This window comes from Pyrus communis, chromosome 7 (genome assembly GCF_963583255.1).
Source record: "Pyrus communis chromosome 7, drPyrComm1.1, whole genome shotgun sequence".
NCBI lineage: Eukaryota > Viridiplantae > Streptophyta > Magnoliopsida > Rosales > Rosaceae > Pyrus > Pyrus communis.
This window is the reverse complement of record NC_084809.1, coordinates 12,054,750-12,071,498: the sequence shown is the minus strand read 5'-3', so window position 1 is coordinate 12,071,498 and position 16,749 is coordinate 12,054,750. Positions and strand designations below refer to the sequence as shown.

General features: G+C 36.7%; 1 protein-coding gene across 2 annotated transcripts; it reads left to right on the top strand.

Moving 5' to 3' along the window:
* The first annotated feature begins 1,803 nt into the window (after window positions 1-1,803).
* Window positions 1,804-16,529, top strand: LOC137739327 (uncharacterized). 2 transcript variants are annotated; one of them, XM_068478882.1, is made up of 17 exons: window positions 1,804-2,243; window positions 3,496-3,895; window positions 3,997-4,071; window positions 4,176-4,238; window positions 4,764-4,982; window positions 5,815-6,408; window positions 6,514-7,266; window positions 8,832-9,116; window positions 9,541-9,696; window positions 10,401-10,786; window positions 11,281-11,761; window positions 12,009-12,335; window positions 12,532-13,300; window positions 13,400-13,458; window positions 14,161-14,643; window positions 15,508-15,546; window positions 15,674-16,529. In XM_068478882.1, exons 1-17 carry the CDS (start codon window positions 1,870-1,872, stop codon window positions 15,857-15,859), a joined length of 5,649 nt encoding a protein of 1,882 aa, XP_068334983.1. In that variant the 5' UTR covers window positions 1,804-1,869; the 3' UTR covers window positions 15,860-16,529. The 2 variants fall into 2 exon arrangements, with proteins under 2 accessions (XP_068334983.1, XP_068334984.1); XM_068478883.1 differs by lacking the exons at window positions 11,281-11,761; window positions 12,009-12,335; window positions 12,532-13,300; ... (2 more) ...; window positions 15,508-15,546; window positions 15,674-16,529 and adding an exon at window positions 10,944-11,063.
* Window positions 16,530-16,749: the final 220 nt, after the last annotated feature.

The following is a 16,749-nucleotide window of genomic DNA, read 5'->3' as shown; positions in this document are numbered from 1 at the left end:
AGTTTATTTTTATTAAATGCATAAGTTTCCACAAAATAATATAAAAATTCCACACAATAACATTAAAATTCGAACCCTAACCCTAACCCTCTAAATAGTTAAGGAAAAACAATACGCTACATTTCCACTTGTTGATTTGTTAAGTTGATTTGTTAAATTTATATGTGCTATTAGAATTTATAGAAGCTCAATTGAAAACTAAAATTATTTTTTTAAATAAAAAAATAAAAAAATAAAAATCTTAATATTTTTTAGGATCTCCAATTCACTTTTTCGCATGATTCTTGAAACCTGAGGGCGGCCTTGCTTTAAGACCATTATATATACAATCGCAGTTCTATGGGGCTCCATTCGCCTGCTCTTTGTGTAGAGGGTAGTCCCAATCTTAATGCGTTTTAATTGTGCCGATGACCCAACTTCCCTAATTAAATAATTTATGATTAGTGGCTTCTTTACTTTTGCCTTAATTTTTGCTCCCACACCTAATCTCATCTTGTCCCATTTCTCATTTGATTTGATATTCAAAATAGTCAACTACAGTTGCTTAATACTACGATTTAGTGATATTCTTCTTTATTTGTAAATAAGACGTTTTATGTTCGATTCTTACCAAAAAGTAGATTTGAACCACATTATTATGACTCGTCTATTGTGAGGCTTAACCCATATTCTTACCCTCTTAATGTAAATAATATTGTTTGTCCAAAAAAAAAAAAAAATAGTCAACTTCACTGTGTTTCACATCACTAGTTTAATTTCTTTTTATTTTGTGGTACATAGCATCTCCTATGATATAAAAATTAAACTAGACAAAATTGTACTATAAAGGTTGGCATGACATATTGCTTACTCATTTCAATTTATCAAGAAAATAATTATAACTCTAATGAATTAGCAAACCAAATAAGCAAAATTATATTTTATTATTATTTTTCATTATAGTGCTTACATATTCACCTACACTTAGTGACCGGAGCAATGGTACGAAAGTTACAATCTTAACACTTTACATTATTTCAAAGTCTCACTGATTTTGTGCATTAACTTAAAAATGTTTTATCTTTTAGTTTTTTTCATATTCCGCCACATAAAATATTTCACTATAAAAAGAGATAGAGCCCCGATTGCTACTCATGATATTGTAAGCAACATTGTCTAATTTGGGAGAGCATGAAAAATTTGCAAATTCAATTAGCTATACCACCAAAGCTAGTTTTGCCGAGTTGACTTATCAAAATAGGTTTGCTTACTGCGTTACCTACATCATTATAGATGATCTACATGAATCAACTTGGTTCGAGGTTCAAGAGCAACCCCTTTTATTTAGAAGTTATGAAAAATTAAAGATATAAATTAAGAAATTAAATTTCAATTATTTATGAATACATATCAATAGATAGAACCGTTAATAAATAAAAAAGATGTTGTATATGAATTACTTAAATATGTTTTGATAAAAATATGAGAGTTTTAATGAAAAATTCACGGTACGGTTCATTTTAACGAAAAATCATATTTTTATACTAAAAAGTCAAATCTGATACTATTCACTTTACTCTTTATTTTGTCTTTATAGTTAAAATTCAAAATTTTTAAATTTTTTTCATTAGTTTTTCTTAAAAGTAGACGATAACTTTCATGTTGTACAGTTAAAAAGGTTAATCAGGAAGAAAAGTTTACCCTCACTAGAAAACAAAAACTCTAGGGGTAAACCTGTAATTCAAAACTCGAATTACCACATTCCTTCGTCGTCTTCGTCCTTGGTTCCAGAACTCCATCAGTTCTCCAAAAACGTCTCGGAAAACAAACAGCAAACAGAAACCCAAAAAAAATAAAAAAAATAAAAAAAATCCTACACATGCTTTCTCCATGGACACGATTCTGAACTCCGCCATATCAGAAATCTGTTCGGAGCTCCGAAATGGCGTCTCTCTCCAAACCCTCTGGCCGAGGCTCGAGCCCTCTCTTTCCTCCTCCAACCTCGACCTCTCTCCTCGCCTCAAGCAATCCCTATGGGACGGCCTCCGCGCCGTCCCAACCCTCAAACTCCTCGCCCGAAACGCACCGTTTGACCCTGCAGACCCTTCCATCCAGTCCGTCCAAGACGCCGAGAAACTCAACCTGAAAGTCTTGGCTGACGAGGGTCTCATGAACAACTTCATGGGCCTCTACCATGCCCGCTCCGCCAATGCCGACTTGCGCCCCCCTCAACAGAAAGCTCTTGAGCGTGTCGCCGTGGCTAGGTTCGTTTCTTTTCCTTTAGAATTCGAGTTTGCATGAATTCAAAGTCTTTTTTGTTGGGATTTTGTATATCAGCATGTCAGATATGTATTTGTAAAATTGGGAATGTAATTGTGTATCTATGCTAATTTCGGCTGTTTTAATCGATTATGTGTATGCATTGGCAGTTTTGATTGTGTATATGTGGATGTATGTGCAGAATCGGTAGTTTGTCTGTATGGATTTACTGAACCATGAATGGGGTAGGTTTAAAGTTTGTATCTTTAATATAAGTATCGGTTCGTTGCAATGTGGGACAGGAACTGTTAATAGTGCAGCTATAAAATTTTATATTGACATGAGTGGAATATATTGTTAGACTGAGTGGAAGGTCGAATGATGGTTGAAAGGCGGAAGGAGTGGCACAAGTTCATATTTTGTGATTTTGGTGGTTTTTATCTCCCCCCTCTTGTAGAGAAATGTTGAGTGATTGCGAATAAACTTTGGGGGTTCCCAAGGGTATAAATCTTTTTCTGGAGTGCTGCTGTTTTGTTCTTGGTAAAGGAGATTGAATTACATTTTGGGAAGACATTTGGCTGGATGAAAGATTTTTTCAAGTCTCATTCCCTAGGTTGTTCAACTTATCCAGGTTTCGCCACTCGAGTACTACGGTTTGGTGGTATTCCTCTTCACTTGTAAGTGAGAAGGTCTTAGGTTCGAATTTCATGGAAGACGAATTCAATACCAAATTAGGTTACCATTGTGTGGCTTAGCCGAACTGCCCCCTCCCTTTAGTGTAAAATATATCGTTGTACTAAAAAAAAAACATATCCAGGTTTCATAATAAGAGTATTTCTAGGGTGGCTAGTTTTGCTAACATTCTTTGCATTGGGACCTTGAGTTTTGAAGGAATTTGCGTGATGTGGAATTAGACGAGTTGTCATCTTTCCTGACAAAGTTTGTGGGCATCGGTTACTACAGAATTTAGAGATTTGTCTTTTCAGAAATTTGGCATAACTTTATTGCAGCTATTAGTTAGTTTTGTGTTGTTTTTATAGTTTATAAGTGTTAGGATGATGGTGCTATTTATCTTGTCTTGTTTGTGCCCTTGCAGATTTCTTGTCTGCTCTTGTAGTTTTATTGTTTCTTTGCAATAAAAATTTGTTTCTTCTTCTTCTTAACCAAAAAAAAAAAACCTTTGGGGGTGATGATGAAAGGAAATTTTTTGGTTTGTTTAGTTGAATAATGGCTCACTAAAAAATTGGGTTATCACAGAACAAATGGAATTACACAAAGTCAGGTTGCTAAGGAACTTGGAATTGAAGGGAGAAACTTTCATTATGTAGTGAAGAACCTTGAATGCCAAGGGCTAATTGTGAAGCAACCTGCATTAGTAAGGACAAAAGAAGCTGGTGATGAAGGGGAGTCAAGAAACATCCCGATTGTGAGTACCAACATGTTATATTTGTATCGACATGGAAAACATTTAGGCTCTCAACAGATGATTGAGATCACCAAGGAAGAACAGGCTAAGGAGAATTTTGGAAATGGAAAAGGAAGTCCTGCACATGGAGGCGGTTTATCTGGAAAATGTGTTAAAGAGGATGTGCTTGTGAAGGACTATCTACCAGAAATGCAGGCAATCTGTGATAAGCTTGAAGAAGCCAATGGCAAGGTAACATAACTCAGGTTTCTAGAAGTTTTGATGTTCAAGTTCATTTTTGTTTTTGTTTTCTTCACTTCCTAAATTTATTTTGTGTTATTTTGTTTTTAAAGGTTCTTGTGGTTTCGGATATTAAGAAGGATCTTGGTTACACTGGAACGCCTGGAGGCCATAAAGCTTGGAGAACAGTACAAATTTTATTACTAGTGATTTTCTCTTATATCTTGAATTGGCAACCTTGTAATATACTGATTGCTTTTCATTGCATTTTACCTGCATATTGTGCTTCTAGGTCTGTCGCAGGTTGAAAGCTGCTGGTATGGTCGAGGTGTTTGAAGCTAAAGTGAATGACAAGGTTTTTAATGCTTATTGTTGTTTTGTTTTTGTTTTAATTTGCAAATATTGCTTTTCGTCTATTTTTTTTTTTCAATATTGCCATTTCTTTTAATTCTTTCCGCTTTCCGCTTTCCTCATTCACCATGGTCTTCTTCCTTTTTTTTCTCCTGTTTTAAATTACTTTGGAAATAAGTCCATGGTCTTTTTGTTTCCAGTTAACGTATCTAGATATAAGGTCATAGTCCTTTCTTTTTTTCAATTGGAATTTTTATCCTTGCTTTAGAATGAGACGGTTGTGTTCACTATTGTTTTTGTTTGCTGTATTTTTATGTGTTCAACATAAATGCTAATAGGGTAATCATGTTGCATATTAGAAAATTAAATTTGTGATACATTATGATCATAATTGTTATGATAGTGTTGTTCTTAACTTTTATCAGTTAGTAATCATAATAATAATCAATAGGTTCAATTGGTTCAAGGCAAGGACCTTTCATGTTGGTTCATTGGTCATGACTTGATATCGCTTTCTGACTTTGGACAGGTTGAGTGCTGTCTGCGTTTTCCAGAAAATTATACTCCCACAAGTTTTGCGCCAAAAACTCCTCGACATGTGGATGATCATTGTGATGAAGACCAGCAAATGAAGTTAAGAAAAAGAAAGAAGTGTGAAATCACTGATCAGCTTGTAGAACTTCCAATTGAGCAACAAATTTACGATTTGATACATGCCACAAGCACAGAGGGCTTGACTAGGGTTGAGGTGTGTGCATTATATATATATTCTATTATTTTAAAAAGGTGTGTGCGGTAAGTCTTGAGCAGCTATTATTTTGTTAAAGCATTGTGGTTTGATACTATGGTCATTGTTGAAATCCTATAATTCTTTTAGCATTCGAAATCCAGTGTATTTTTTTTTAATAAGAGAGGTGTGAGGTACTCCTTTCAAAGCTCCAGTTTGAATTGACTGGAAAGATATAATCAATATGCAGAGTTAGAAAGGGAAATGGACATTCTAAAAAGTTATTATCTGAGTTCAGAGACCAGATATTATGTCATTATTTTTATTGGGAATTGTTATTAGCACTCCAAAAATCTCATTTGGCACTCCAAACCTTCTATAATTAGAAAGAAAAATACACTTATGAGGAGTGTAGAATGAGATTTTTGAAGTGCTAATAACAGTTCCCTTTTTATTTGTTTCCATATTATGTCCATGGTTTACTATCTGCTGGAATTGTTGGGTGCTAGCATTGTTGGTGGGACTGGGAAACCTTTCATGGTTTAATCATATAACCATACCTTAATCAAATAGTCATGCATTTATGAGTTTATTACCACTGTTTAATACTAGTTAGCTCTGATATGAATTTCCGTCCAGAAAGAGGTATGGATAGTGGACTTCTTGTGGATTAACAATATCATGTAAGGATAGTCTTTATTCTCATAAATCTTTCGGAGGTGCTTTTTTGAGCTTGATTTTATTTTGGTCAATGGCTTCATTGAGCTTGCTATGCATGATGTATTCCTGCAAATTCATAATACTACCCCTTTCAGTTTTCAATTCTTTGGATTTTTATATTTTCTACAAACAGGTTGTTGAGAGGCTTGGAATTAGCAACAAAAAGAATTACAACCGGCTTGCTACTATGTGGTCTAGGTTTGGGTTGAGTGTTCAGCCAGAAATGCAAAAAAAAGCCATGGCGTACAGGTTGCGCACATCTGAAGAACAGACTTCTGGATCGGCTAATGCTTTTCATAATAAATCAGAAAATGCCAATGAAAATAAAACTGCTGACCTATGTGTTGGCAGCCCAAATGCTCTTGACAGGTCAGGTCGAAATCAAACTCATTCAGCCTATGATTGTTCAACTTTGAAAGGTGATACTGCTAGTCCTGGAAATGTGGAACATAGAGACATTAATACCGAGCCTTCTAATGGATATCCTCGGTTTAGTGAGTCTAACCAGATCCTTCTTTCTCCTGAAAATCCCCAACTAAAATTTCTTGAGCCAAGAGATACGACTGATAGTTTACTGAGCACAGCAATGGAAATAAGTGGCACCTCAGCAGAAACACTACCAGTTGTGTTAAAGCCACTTGGTTCTGGATCAGATCCGAGGTATCCATGTCTGTCTTTGAGTGAGGATAGCACTCGAAGAGAAAAAAGGATACTTCAGCGGCTACAGGTTCTTTTTATCATCCGTTACCTCAAGGGATTTCTGTTGGTTCTCTTTTTTATCTATTTGCTGTATATTGACAGCTAAATCTAATATTTTTGTTCTTTTTTCTAGGATGAGAAGTTTATTATAAGAGCTGAGCTGCATAGGTGGCTTGTGAGTCTGGAGAAGGACAAGTGTACGACAACAGACAGGAAAACTATAGACCGAATTTTAAAGAAACTTCAGGAACTAGGGCACTGTAAGTGCATACATATTAATGTACCTGTTGTCACAAATTGTGGTCGTACCCGTACCACTCTAGTGGTTCTGCACCCATCTATTCAGAGTTTAACTCCCGAACTAGTTTCGGAAATTCATGATGCATGGAGGTCTTTTGAGATTCAAAGCCGTGGCCAATGTTCATCTCGATGGAAGAGCAGTGGATCAGTTCCTGTACTGAAAGATGTTCAGAGGACTCAGAACCATGCCAGTACAGATATCCGAGCTATGAAATCAGAAGCCATGCGTTCTAATGGATTTATTCTGGCAAAGATGATTCGTGCAAAAATGCTACATAGTTTCCTGTGGGACTACGTATGTAGTTCAGGATCTAATGGTGCTTTTTCATCTGCGATAGATGTCATTGAGCTGAGAAATCCTCACAGCAGTAGCAAATTGTTTTCACTGGAGGCAGCAATCAAGGCTATTCCAGTTGAATTGTATTTACAAGTTGTGGGCGCCACTAAAAAAATTGATGATATGCTTGAGAAGTGTAAGAGGGGTTTGTGTCTCTCTGACCTTTCAGCTGAGGAATATAAGTCTCTAATGGACACCCATGCAACTGGAAGGCTCTCATTGGTCATTGAAATTTTACGGCGATTGAAGGTATGATTGTTTGGTTCCATTCAAATTGGTTCTTTATATATGTGTAATCTGCTATCCAAAATGTCTGCCACATTAAGACCAGATGAACCAGCCCTGAATGTGTGAAATTTTAAGGGTCATGCAGCGGCAGTGACCGATTGGTGGTTTAGCTTAATTTGTTGGGGTTTGTGTCCCTAAAAATTCATGAAAGCATCTCACTAATGTCTTGAATCGTGAAGCAAAGAAAACATGTTATTTATATTTTATGGAATGGTGCATTATCTGATTTGGACCCCAATATGCTGAAAATACTACCAGAAGTTTTGACACTTATAATTGTCTGGTTAAAAAAGGTTACTCAGCAAACAGTTTCAACAAGATTACCCAGTCAGAGCGAACAATGATCAGATTGTTTAATTTTGGACATGTATATTGTTTATCATCTCTAGTTTGATGTCTACTTGAAATCTGAATTTGACTCAACTACATGAAAAAATGGCATCTTTACATACAGATTTCAGAGAAAAAAGGTATTTGATTCTTAGGTGACCGAAGAATTGTAGAAAATTAGACAGACTTTAATCCTCGTCATCCATAAAACCTTGTTCTTTGATTCCCACACTTCTGCTCATTGTAGTTTGGAGAGAGAGAGAGACTCATTAGGGGAACTTTACTATTGATGCAGCACGATAGCATTAGGGCCAAGATTAATAGCAAAATTAATTTAAACAATGAAAACTCAAAAGAAACTACAAAAACCCACAACACACCAAGAAATTAAAGTAGCAAACTAGCAGGAGACAAGCAGATTTTGATACCCACAGTATGTTCCTAAGAAAATTTCAGAAACCAAGCAGTTTCTATTCTATGCCCATGTCGATTCATCTAGCTTAGGGTTGGTTCAACTCCAATGCAAGTAGTAATTCCTATAGGGCGTTGTCTAGATAGGCTGGTAAAAGTTGAGAAGAGTAAAGAAAAAGGGAATAGGAGCTCTTTAGCAGAAGAGGAGAAACTGGATTCGCTCAGGGGCTTCACACCCAAGTTTGGCTTCACACCATATTCCCTTCGCAGAAAGGTTGATTAGAATATTTTCTGAAAGCTGATATTTATGATAAACTTCATTACTTTGCCTAAAGGCACTTACATATATTTATAGTCCTGATATGATTATAGCTCTTAATGACAAGAGATTTTTCAACTCCTAGAAAGCTCTAGATGCATTACACTAATTAATATCTAGAAAGCTCTCTCATAAAATGGCTTGGAGAGTAACTTCAAGGCTTATTGAAAATGAAATTAAAACAACCCTAAATTTTGGAATGTGGAGAATCTGAAAATACACTTGCTAGAAGACTCCAAAAAGCTGTAGGAAATTTTAGTCCACCCACAACGAAAGGGTTGAGCTCTTTGGCCTCTTTCTCCATCTCTTTCGGTGATAAACCTTAAATGATTTAGCACTGATGTCCTCATCAACTGATGTCCACTCCTGTTATTTTATTGATATTTGCAATAAAAATTTGTTTTTTTTTTCCCTCACATTGTAGATTTTCATTAGCATGTCTAATATGTGATAACTAATTCTGTAGTTGATTCGACTTGTTGGTGATGAACGTTCAAAAGATGAAATCCTAGTTCCTTATGCCACTTCTACTCATGCATTGGAGCTTAAGCCTTATATAGAAGAACCACTTTCAAAAGATTCAATATCTTTGAGTTTTGGATCTCCTGATCTTCGCCCACGAATCAGACATGATTTTGTCCTCTCAAATAGAGAAGCTGTTGATGAGTATTGGCAAACTTTAGAGTATTGTTATGCTGCTGCTGACCCAAGGGCTGCTTTGCATGCATTTCCTGGATCTGCTGTAAGTGAGGTATGTACTTGAATAACTTTTATTCTTTTTGTTTGTATTTTATTTTTTGTTTGTTTGTTTGGGTTATTTTGAGTTTTTTGTTGATCACATACTTTGGTAGTATGCTGTTCACTTTAACAGTTTTTCCTAGGTTTTTTCTTCTACACTTTTGAATTTTATATCCTACTAGATAATTTACTGGAACTCTAGTATCTCTTCCACGCACCCCAGGTGCTTGACTTCGGCCTTTTAACTTTTTACGAAATATATTTCAGTTCAGATGCGACAAGCTTTTTGTTTGCTAAAATTCTACATGAATACCTTATACCAAATCCACATGAATTTGTATTTTCTAGGATTGTCTTGAAATTGAATTTCAAATACTGCTGAAGGCAGAACTGGTAGATCAACTTAGCTGCAAAATTATCTAATTTTCTTTCCACAGGTCTCCCTGTACAAGTCGTGGACCAAAATCCGAGTTATGACAGCTGCTCAGCGTGATGAACTCTTAAAGCGTGTAGACAAGGATGATGCAAGTGAAAAGCTTTCATTTAAAGAGTGTGGGAAGATTGCAAAGGATCTCAATTTGACCTTGGAGCAGGTTATATTCTGCTATAATTTTCTTTTGAGTCTTTATCTTATTCATTTGGTAAGGTATTAATAATAATTTGTGAAACGTCGATATTTCACCGTCTCAACATGGACATGGGCAAGTCACTTTATTCCATTTCTGTCAACGGAATAACAAGTGTTGGAGACGTATTGGTAATAAATCAACATCAGCAAGAAACAAGAAAAAAGAAGCTCTATTTTTTTATTTGTCATTTCAGGAACTATTGCAATGTTCTAGTGATAGATATATTTTACTGATAGATTGAGGGATTCGTTTTATCCAGAGCCATGGAATAAAGACATCTGTATTCAAACTTTCTGTGATATTATACTCTTTACCATTGTTCTTCAAGTTTTGTGATGTTTTGGTGTGGTCATCTTGACTGCCTGTTCTTGTACCTTGTTCTTTTCTTGTTCTTTATAATCGTCTCTTTATAAAATAATAAAATGCAAGTATATACTATATAGATAGATGCTTGTCTGAGCCTTGTTTAGAAGTTCTAATTTTTATGATATCTTTCGCTATTATCTTGCATTATCACAAACTCGTCATTTTATCCCCTAATTTTCTGGGTATATAATGTCGTGGCCAATATTTAATAAACTATAGATTTTTCATTTCATTTAATTGAGAGCTACAACCTTTTCTGACTTATCAATAATGCATGTTTTTTCCTGTAATGTCACTTGCAGGTGCTTCGTGTGTATCATGATAAGCGCCAAAAGCGTCTTCAGGGATTGCAAAATAGAAGTGATGAAATTCAGTCAAAAAAAAGAAGACGTGTTTCACGAAAAAGGAAGAGATCTTCTGAACAAGAGCCAGTAAAGTCCATTGAAATTGATGAGGTAACTGCACAGTTGGAAGAGCAGGGGCATGCTGCATTAACTCATACTGTGAACCAATCCATGGAAGAAACTGATCTTTTGGTCACTTCAGATAATAAGAATGACACACATTTGCAACCATTGGTTGATCGTCTAGAAACTGAGCAGGAACCTGAAAAAGATTTTAAAAAGTTAAAGTCAGCACGTGCTTCAACACGTCAACGAAGGTTTTCATGGACAGATGAGGCTGACAGGTAAGGGAAGAAGATACAGATGATGAATCTCAGCTACTTTCCCCTTTATAACTTTTTCCTTTTTTCTGTGACATGTATGCTGTATACTCCATGGAGTTGGTGATTTTCTTTTGGTCTTGATAGATTATTAAATAACTTTTGGCTTACATCCGAACAGTTTAAGGTTTTAGGTATAGTGGTAAATGAACAAAATTTGTCATGGTATCAGAGCAGAGGATCCTGGTATGAGTCCCTACACTTTTAACCTCCCAAATCCACATGCTGGTATCTACTTGCCTAGGAAGGCCCACATGTGAGCGGAGTTTCAGAAATATAAAGTTTGTTTTTTGTCATTTCGTAACAACTTAAGCATTGGGAATAGTGGTAAATCAACAAAATTTTTAAGGTTTATCGTACTATGAAAAAGAAAAGGATGCAAAATATTTTGTTCTTTGCATATGAGTATTTTTTTGTTACCTATTTAAATTTCACTTATATTGATATCATTTTTGCAGGCACTTGGTTCTCCAATATGTAAGACACCGTGCATCTCTTGGGGCAAAATTTCACCGAGTAGATTGGGCTTCACTTACTGACCTTCCAGCACCTCCTAGTACCTGCCAAAAACGAATGGCATTACTCAAAAGTAACAGAAGATTTAGAATAGCTTTAATGAGGCTCTGCAACATGATCAGTGAACGATATGCAAAATTCCTGGAAAAGACCCAGAACAGGTCTCCGAGAAATGATGATTGCAGGCTGCTTTTGCGAGTTTCAGCAGGGGAAGATCATAACGGCAATGTTCCTAACAACAGTAATCATAATCAAGTGACAGGTGTTCAGGAAGAACCATGGGATGATTTTGATGACAATAACATTAAGAAAGCCCTTGAGGAGGTACTTCACTACAAGAGGATATCTAAATTGGATGCCTCAAAACGAATTGGATCTACCTGCGAGGACTGGTCAGATCGTAATACAAATTCAGAAGAATATGTAATTATCCAATCCCTGCACCTTAGATTTATTAACACTAATTGCCTTGCAAAGATGTGTGTGTGGGTGGGTGCGGATATGGTTTTGCATTGTTCGTACATTTATTCCCTCCCTCCCTCCCTCTCTCCCCTCCCCCTCCCCATCCATGCGTGTGTGTGGGTGGGTGCGTATACGGTTTTGCATTGTGTGTACATTTATAATTGTTTGTGTTCTATATTACTGAGTAGTGAATTACCATTACCTTCAGGATCCCCAGGAATCGGAATTTATTGCATCAGCTACTCTATATGAGGATGCTCAGAACCATAGTGGAAGAGGATTGAAAATTTCTTCACGGAGATCGAGCTGTCAACATCTTAATGAAAAGTTTTTTAAGCTTTTGCATGGCGTTAATGTTAGTACACAAGTCTCGAAATCACTGGCTGTTTCTAATGCTGTAGAGCTCTTTAAGCTTGTCTTCTTGAGTACCTCAACAGCACCAGAAGTGCCAAATCTGCTCGCAGAAATTATACGGCGTTACTCAGAGTGTGATCTGTTTGCGGCTTTCAACTATCTTAGAGAGAGAAAAATCATGGTAGATCCTAAAGTTTTGTTAATTTGCAAGCTCATCTTATTCTTGTAGCACTAGGGAAAGAACTTGAAAGTGTACAAAAATCCATTTTTATTTACCACAATAGTTTCATTTCTGTCGTTTCCTATCGAATTTTCTATATGTTCCCATATATCTCCTGTTTTTCTAATTTATGTGCTGTATACATTTCATTTGGCAGGTAGGGGGCAATGACAGTCAACATTTTTCTCTTTCACAGCAGTTCTTGCATAATATTTCTATGTCACCCTTTCCTACTAATTCTGGGAAGAGAGCTAATAAATTCGCGCATTGGCTCTGTGAAAGAGATAAAGATCTTATGGAAGGGGGGATTGATCTCCCTTCAGATTTACAGTGCGGGGACATATTCCATTTGTTTGCTCTAGTTTCTTCTGGTGAACTGTCAATTTCCCCGTGCTTGCCAGATGAAGGCATGGGAGAGGCTGAAGATTTGAGAACCTCGAAACGTAAAATTGATATTAATGATTTTTTAGATGGTGATAAGACTAAAAAGCTAAAATCATTTGTGGCGGGCGAAGGTGAAATTATTTCTCGTCGAGAAAAAGGTTTCCCTGGTATCAAGGTATCTGTATATCGTGCAGCATTTTCTACAGCCCATGCTGTAGATTTGTTCAAAGACGATACTCCTGTTGGAAAAGATTTTGGTGGAAGTTATCAACTAGTCAGTACTTCTGGTCTGAGTGCTTTGTCTCCGCCTGACCATATGAAGGAAATCCTTGATTCATGCAGTACTGTCTCTGTATTAGATAGCGAGTCACCTTGGGAAGGTATGGTGCGGTATGCTGAACATTTGCTGCCATCAAGTTCTGCTCAAGATCAATCAAGTCCCATCCGTCCTGAGGTCTTTAGGTCTGTTTACAGTGCTATTCAAAGGGCCGGAGACCAAGGACTGAGCATAGGAGATGTTTCCCGAATAGAAAATATCCCAGGTATGATGCTATAACTTTCAATGTTATGCTTCTGTTCCAGGAAGGTGGTATTTCTGCATTAGTTTTACCTTTATTTATTATTTCTTGATTTCCTTTTAGGAGAAAGGATGACAGAGTTCATCATTGACGTGCTTCAAACATTTGAACGAGTCTTAAAGGTTAGTTTCCTAAGTATTTAGCAATCTGAGAATAATTTCTCATTGGTGAAGTTTGTTGGTTTTTCTCTGTTCCAGAAATCTTAAGCTGTTTGGATGTGAGCCAAAAATTATTATATATTCTTACAATCCCCCTCACAGCGGGCCTTCCACAACTACAGCCCAAAATGTGGAATTCAACTAAATATTGGGAGGTTGACATTGTAGATATCCGAACTTAAATCTTCTGCTCTGACCATGACAAAGTTGGTTGATTTGCCACTTGTTCCTAAAAGTTAGATTGTTAGGACGTGGGACAACAACTATTTTATATTCTAGTTTTTATTTATGTGTTGTCCTCAGTGGGAATAACCCTAAAGTTGTGTGCCAAATTACAGTGCAATTGCTAATTCTTTGATTTAGGATTTGATTAACAGTGGAGAGATGATTTTCTTTTTGTTATGGCATCAACACAGAGGCTTTGATTGGACGTTTTAGGTGGAGGTGAACAGGTGGTTTCTAATTTCCAAGACATTAAAAGTACTTATTCAAATTGACTTAACAGATTCCTTGGCGTTAGAAGTTAGAAGTTAGAGGAATAGCATTATATGGCTTAAATTTTGGACCTCAAGAAGTTAAAGCATGTGATTTCATACTTCAACCAAGTCTCATAAGTTAAACACTTCATGACATCTGTATCTAAAAAGATAGCTGCTTTATATACAGGTCAATGCTTACGACTCTGTCCGTTTCGTGGATTCATTGTATCGTGACAAGTATTTTATGACTTCAGTACCCGGTATTTGTCAAAATTTTGAACCAACTTCATCGAGAAAGCCACTAGGAGGCATTGACGGTGATTTGATCCTTCATCCAAAAAACTGTGATATTGGTGGTGCTCATTCAAAGGGGGATATAATTATGAATGCTGATGATGTTCATAAAGTGACGTTTCTTAATTTCCCTGAAAATGTTTTTGAGCTCTCAGATGAAAAACGAACTAGCTGTGTCCCGAAAGGCTGTATGGAAGGCAAAGAAGTTTCGCCTAGAGGGGATGATGTGGACGAATCTTCTAGATCCTCTTCTGGTAAACTATGCGTGCCAATATTGCCATGGATAAATGGTGACGGGACCGTTAACAAGATTATTTACAAGGGACTCCGTAGACGTGTTCTTGGAGTTGTGATGCAAAATCCAGGGATGATAGAGGTACTTGCATTCTTTTGGGTTTATGTAATTCTATTCATGTCTAGCAAAACACTGCTTTTGCTATCTTATGTTGCCCTTGCTTCCCGTAAATCAAATGTTACAAGAGGTGGAAGATTAAACTTAAAGTAACTAGCAATGTCCATATATATTATCAATCTCATGATTATATTCCTGAAACTTTTGTAATTGAAAATTGCTTTGACTTTCATACTCTTGAGTGAAGGCTTTTGCTATCTCATGTTGCCTTTGCTTCCCGTAAATCAAATGTTACATGAGGAGGAAGATTAAACTTAAAGTAACTAGCGATGTCCATATATATTATCAATCTCATGATTATATTCCTGAAACTTTTGTAATTGAAAATTGCTTTGACTTTCATACTCTTCAGTCTTCAGTCTTCACTCTTCACCAACTATCACCAAACACTGGATACAGCGGCAAGGTTCCCTTGGCTGCCTTTATTGTTCCATATATTTTCACTGTCAAGATAAAAGCATGATTGGTTATTGAATTGTTGTTGACGATACGATCCTCGTGATTATCTAAACATACTGTTGGTCTCCTTAATGTTGTACCTATGACTCCGAATTTTATTGGTCAGCTGAGTCAGCCAACAAAAGATGCTAATTAGGGTTATTCGTTGCTATACCAAATGATTATTCTTTTCCATTGGAGTTTGCGAATATGGTATGCATAAAATCAGTATGTTGGAACATCAATGGAATTCTGTTGACTAGGACCTGTTGGTGGGGCTGTAGGTAGCATTCAGGTCCAATTGGTCATATCAAGCTTGAACAAATAGCTTTGAAGGCTTTACAAAATAATGTGTATATTCTCACTTCTTTCATCTTTGTTCTGTGTTAGGATGAAATTATTCGCCGCATGGATGTGCTGAATCCCCAGGTCTCGCAACCCACAGTTTGTTTTATGGATTGGTTTCTCTACCCACATGCTATGTCACCTTTTTTTTTTGTGGGTAGAAATTTCCTGCCTCGTTGATTCAGGTTTAATTCAAACTTCTTTCTTACAGAGCTGCAGAAGGTTATTGGAGTTGTTGATTTTGGATAAACACATTTATGTGAAGAAGATGCATCATGCTATGCCCAACGCGATCCCATCCGTACTAAGAACCCTCTTTGGAAGCAGCGTCACTGAACCAAAGCTAGTATGCCATGAGCATTTCTTTGCAAATCCTATGAGCACGTCCTTGTTATAGACGTTTTAGCTTCTTCTGCAAGGTGTTTTGTGGATTAAAGTTTCTTGTACATGATGTGCGTTGTTAATAGGATTCAACTACTGAAACTAATTTCTGCAGACTGGTTTGGAAATTTCTGTATAGCTTAGCAATGTGTGCGAGGTTCTTAGAAATCAGTCCAAATGTGGTGCTTCTGTTTACCTCCATTTGTTTACAAGCAACTAAGGTGGGGGCATTATCCTCTAGGGTGACCAAATTGCTAGCGGGCGGGCAATTGCTGGGTTAGTACTTGGAAGGGATGCTGGGTATGCAGTGTGATGCATGACAGTGATGCCCAGGTACTTGGCAGAGGAAAGGAGTCTTGTGCAGCCATGAAACACAAACACTTGCAGAAAATGTGGACTACTCGGTTTGGATATAACGGGGAACCCTAACAGTGACTTCTTAATATATTGCCTTATATGTTAGGGATGCCGTTATTTGGTTGGAGGAAGGCCTTTCTTGTTGGCTGAGGATGATCGCAGCTGTTGGGTTGAACCACTATTAAGGTACAAAGCTTCTTGTATTTATTTTTCTTTGTTTCTGTTTGTACAGTGGCAAAACATCGGATCCAGACAATAGAACCGCAAATTTCTCTTCGGAAAAGTAGTTGAATTTAGACAACTGTGTGGAAAATGAAATTGTTCTCGTCTGAAGTAGCGCTTCTGCATCTCATGGCAATGCTCTTGTTAGCGGTATTTCTTTTGTCATGCTTCTGTTACCGGAACATTTTGTTTCCAGTTCTGTTACCCTTTTCTTAACCGGTTTTAGAGAACAAAGCTTGTACTTGTGCATTAGCAATTGGAGGAAAAATGATTTTACGCTTAAGAAGATGGGTTATGAGTTAGTTTCACCTTCCTTTGTTTCCAATA

What these genes read in the sequence shown, in the direction of transcription:
- LOC137739327 (XM_068478882.1), top strand. Translation starts at nt 1,870, where the DNA reads ATGGACACGATTCTGAACTCCGCCATATCAGAAATCTGTTCGGAGCTC. An exon ending in AAGCTAAAGTGAATGACAAG is followed by an intron (nt 4,239 to 4,763) that starts GTTTTTAATGCT and finishes GACTTTGGACAG; the next exon opens with GTTGAGTGCTGTCTGCGTTT. An exon ending in CTGGATCTGCTGTAAGTGAG is followed by an intron (nt 9,117 to 9,540) that starts GTATGTACTTGA and finishes TTCTTTCCACAG; the next exon opens with GTCTCCCTGTACAAGTCGTG.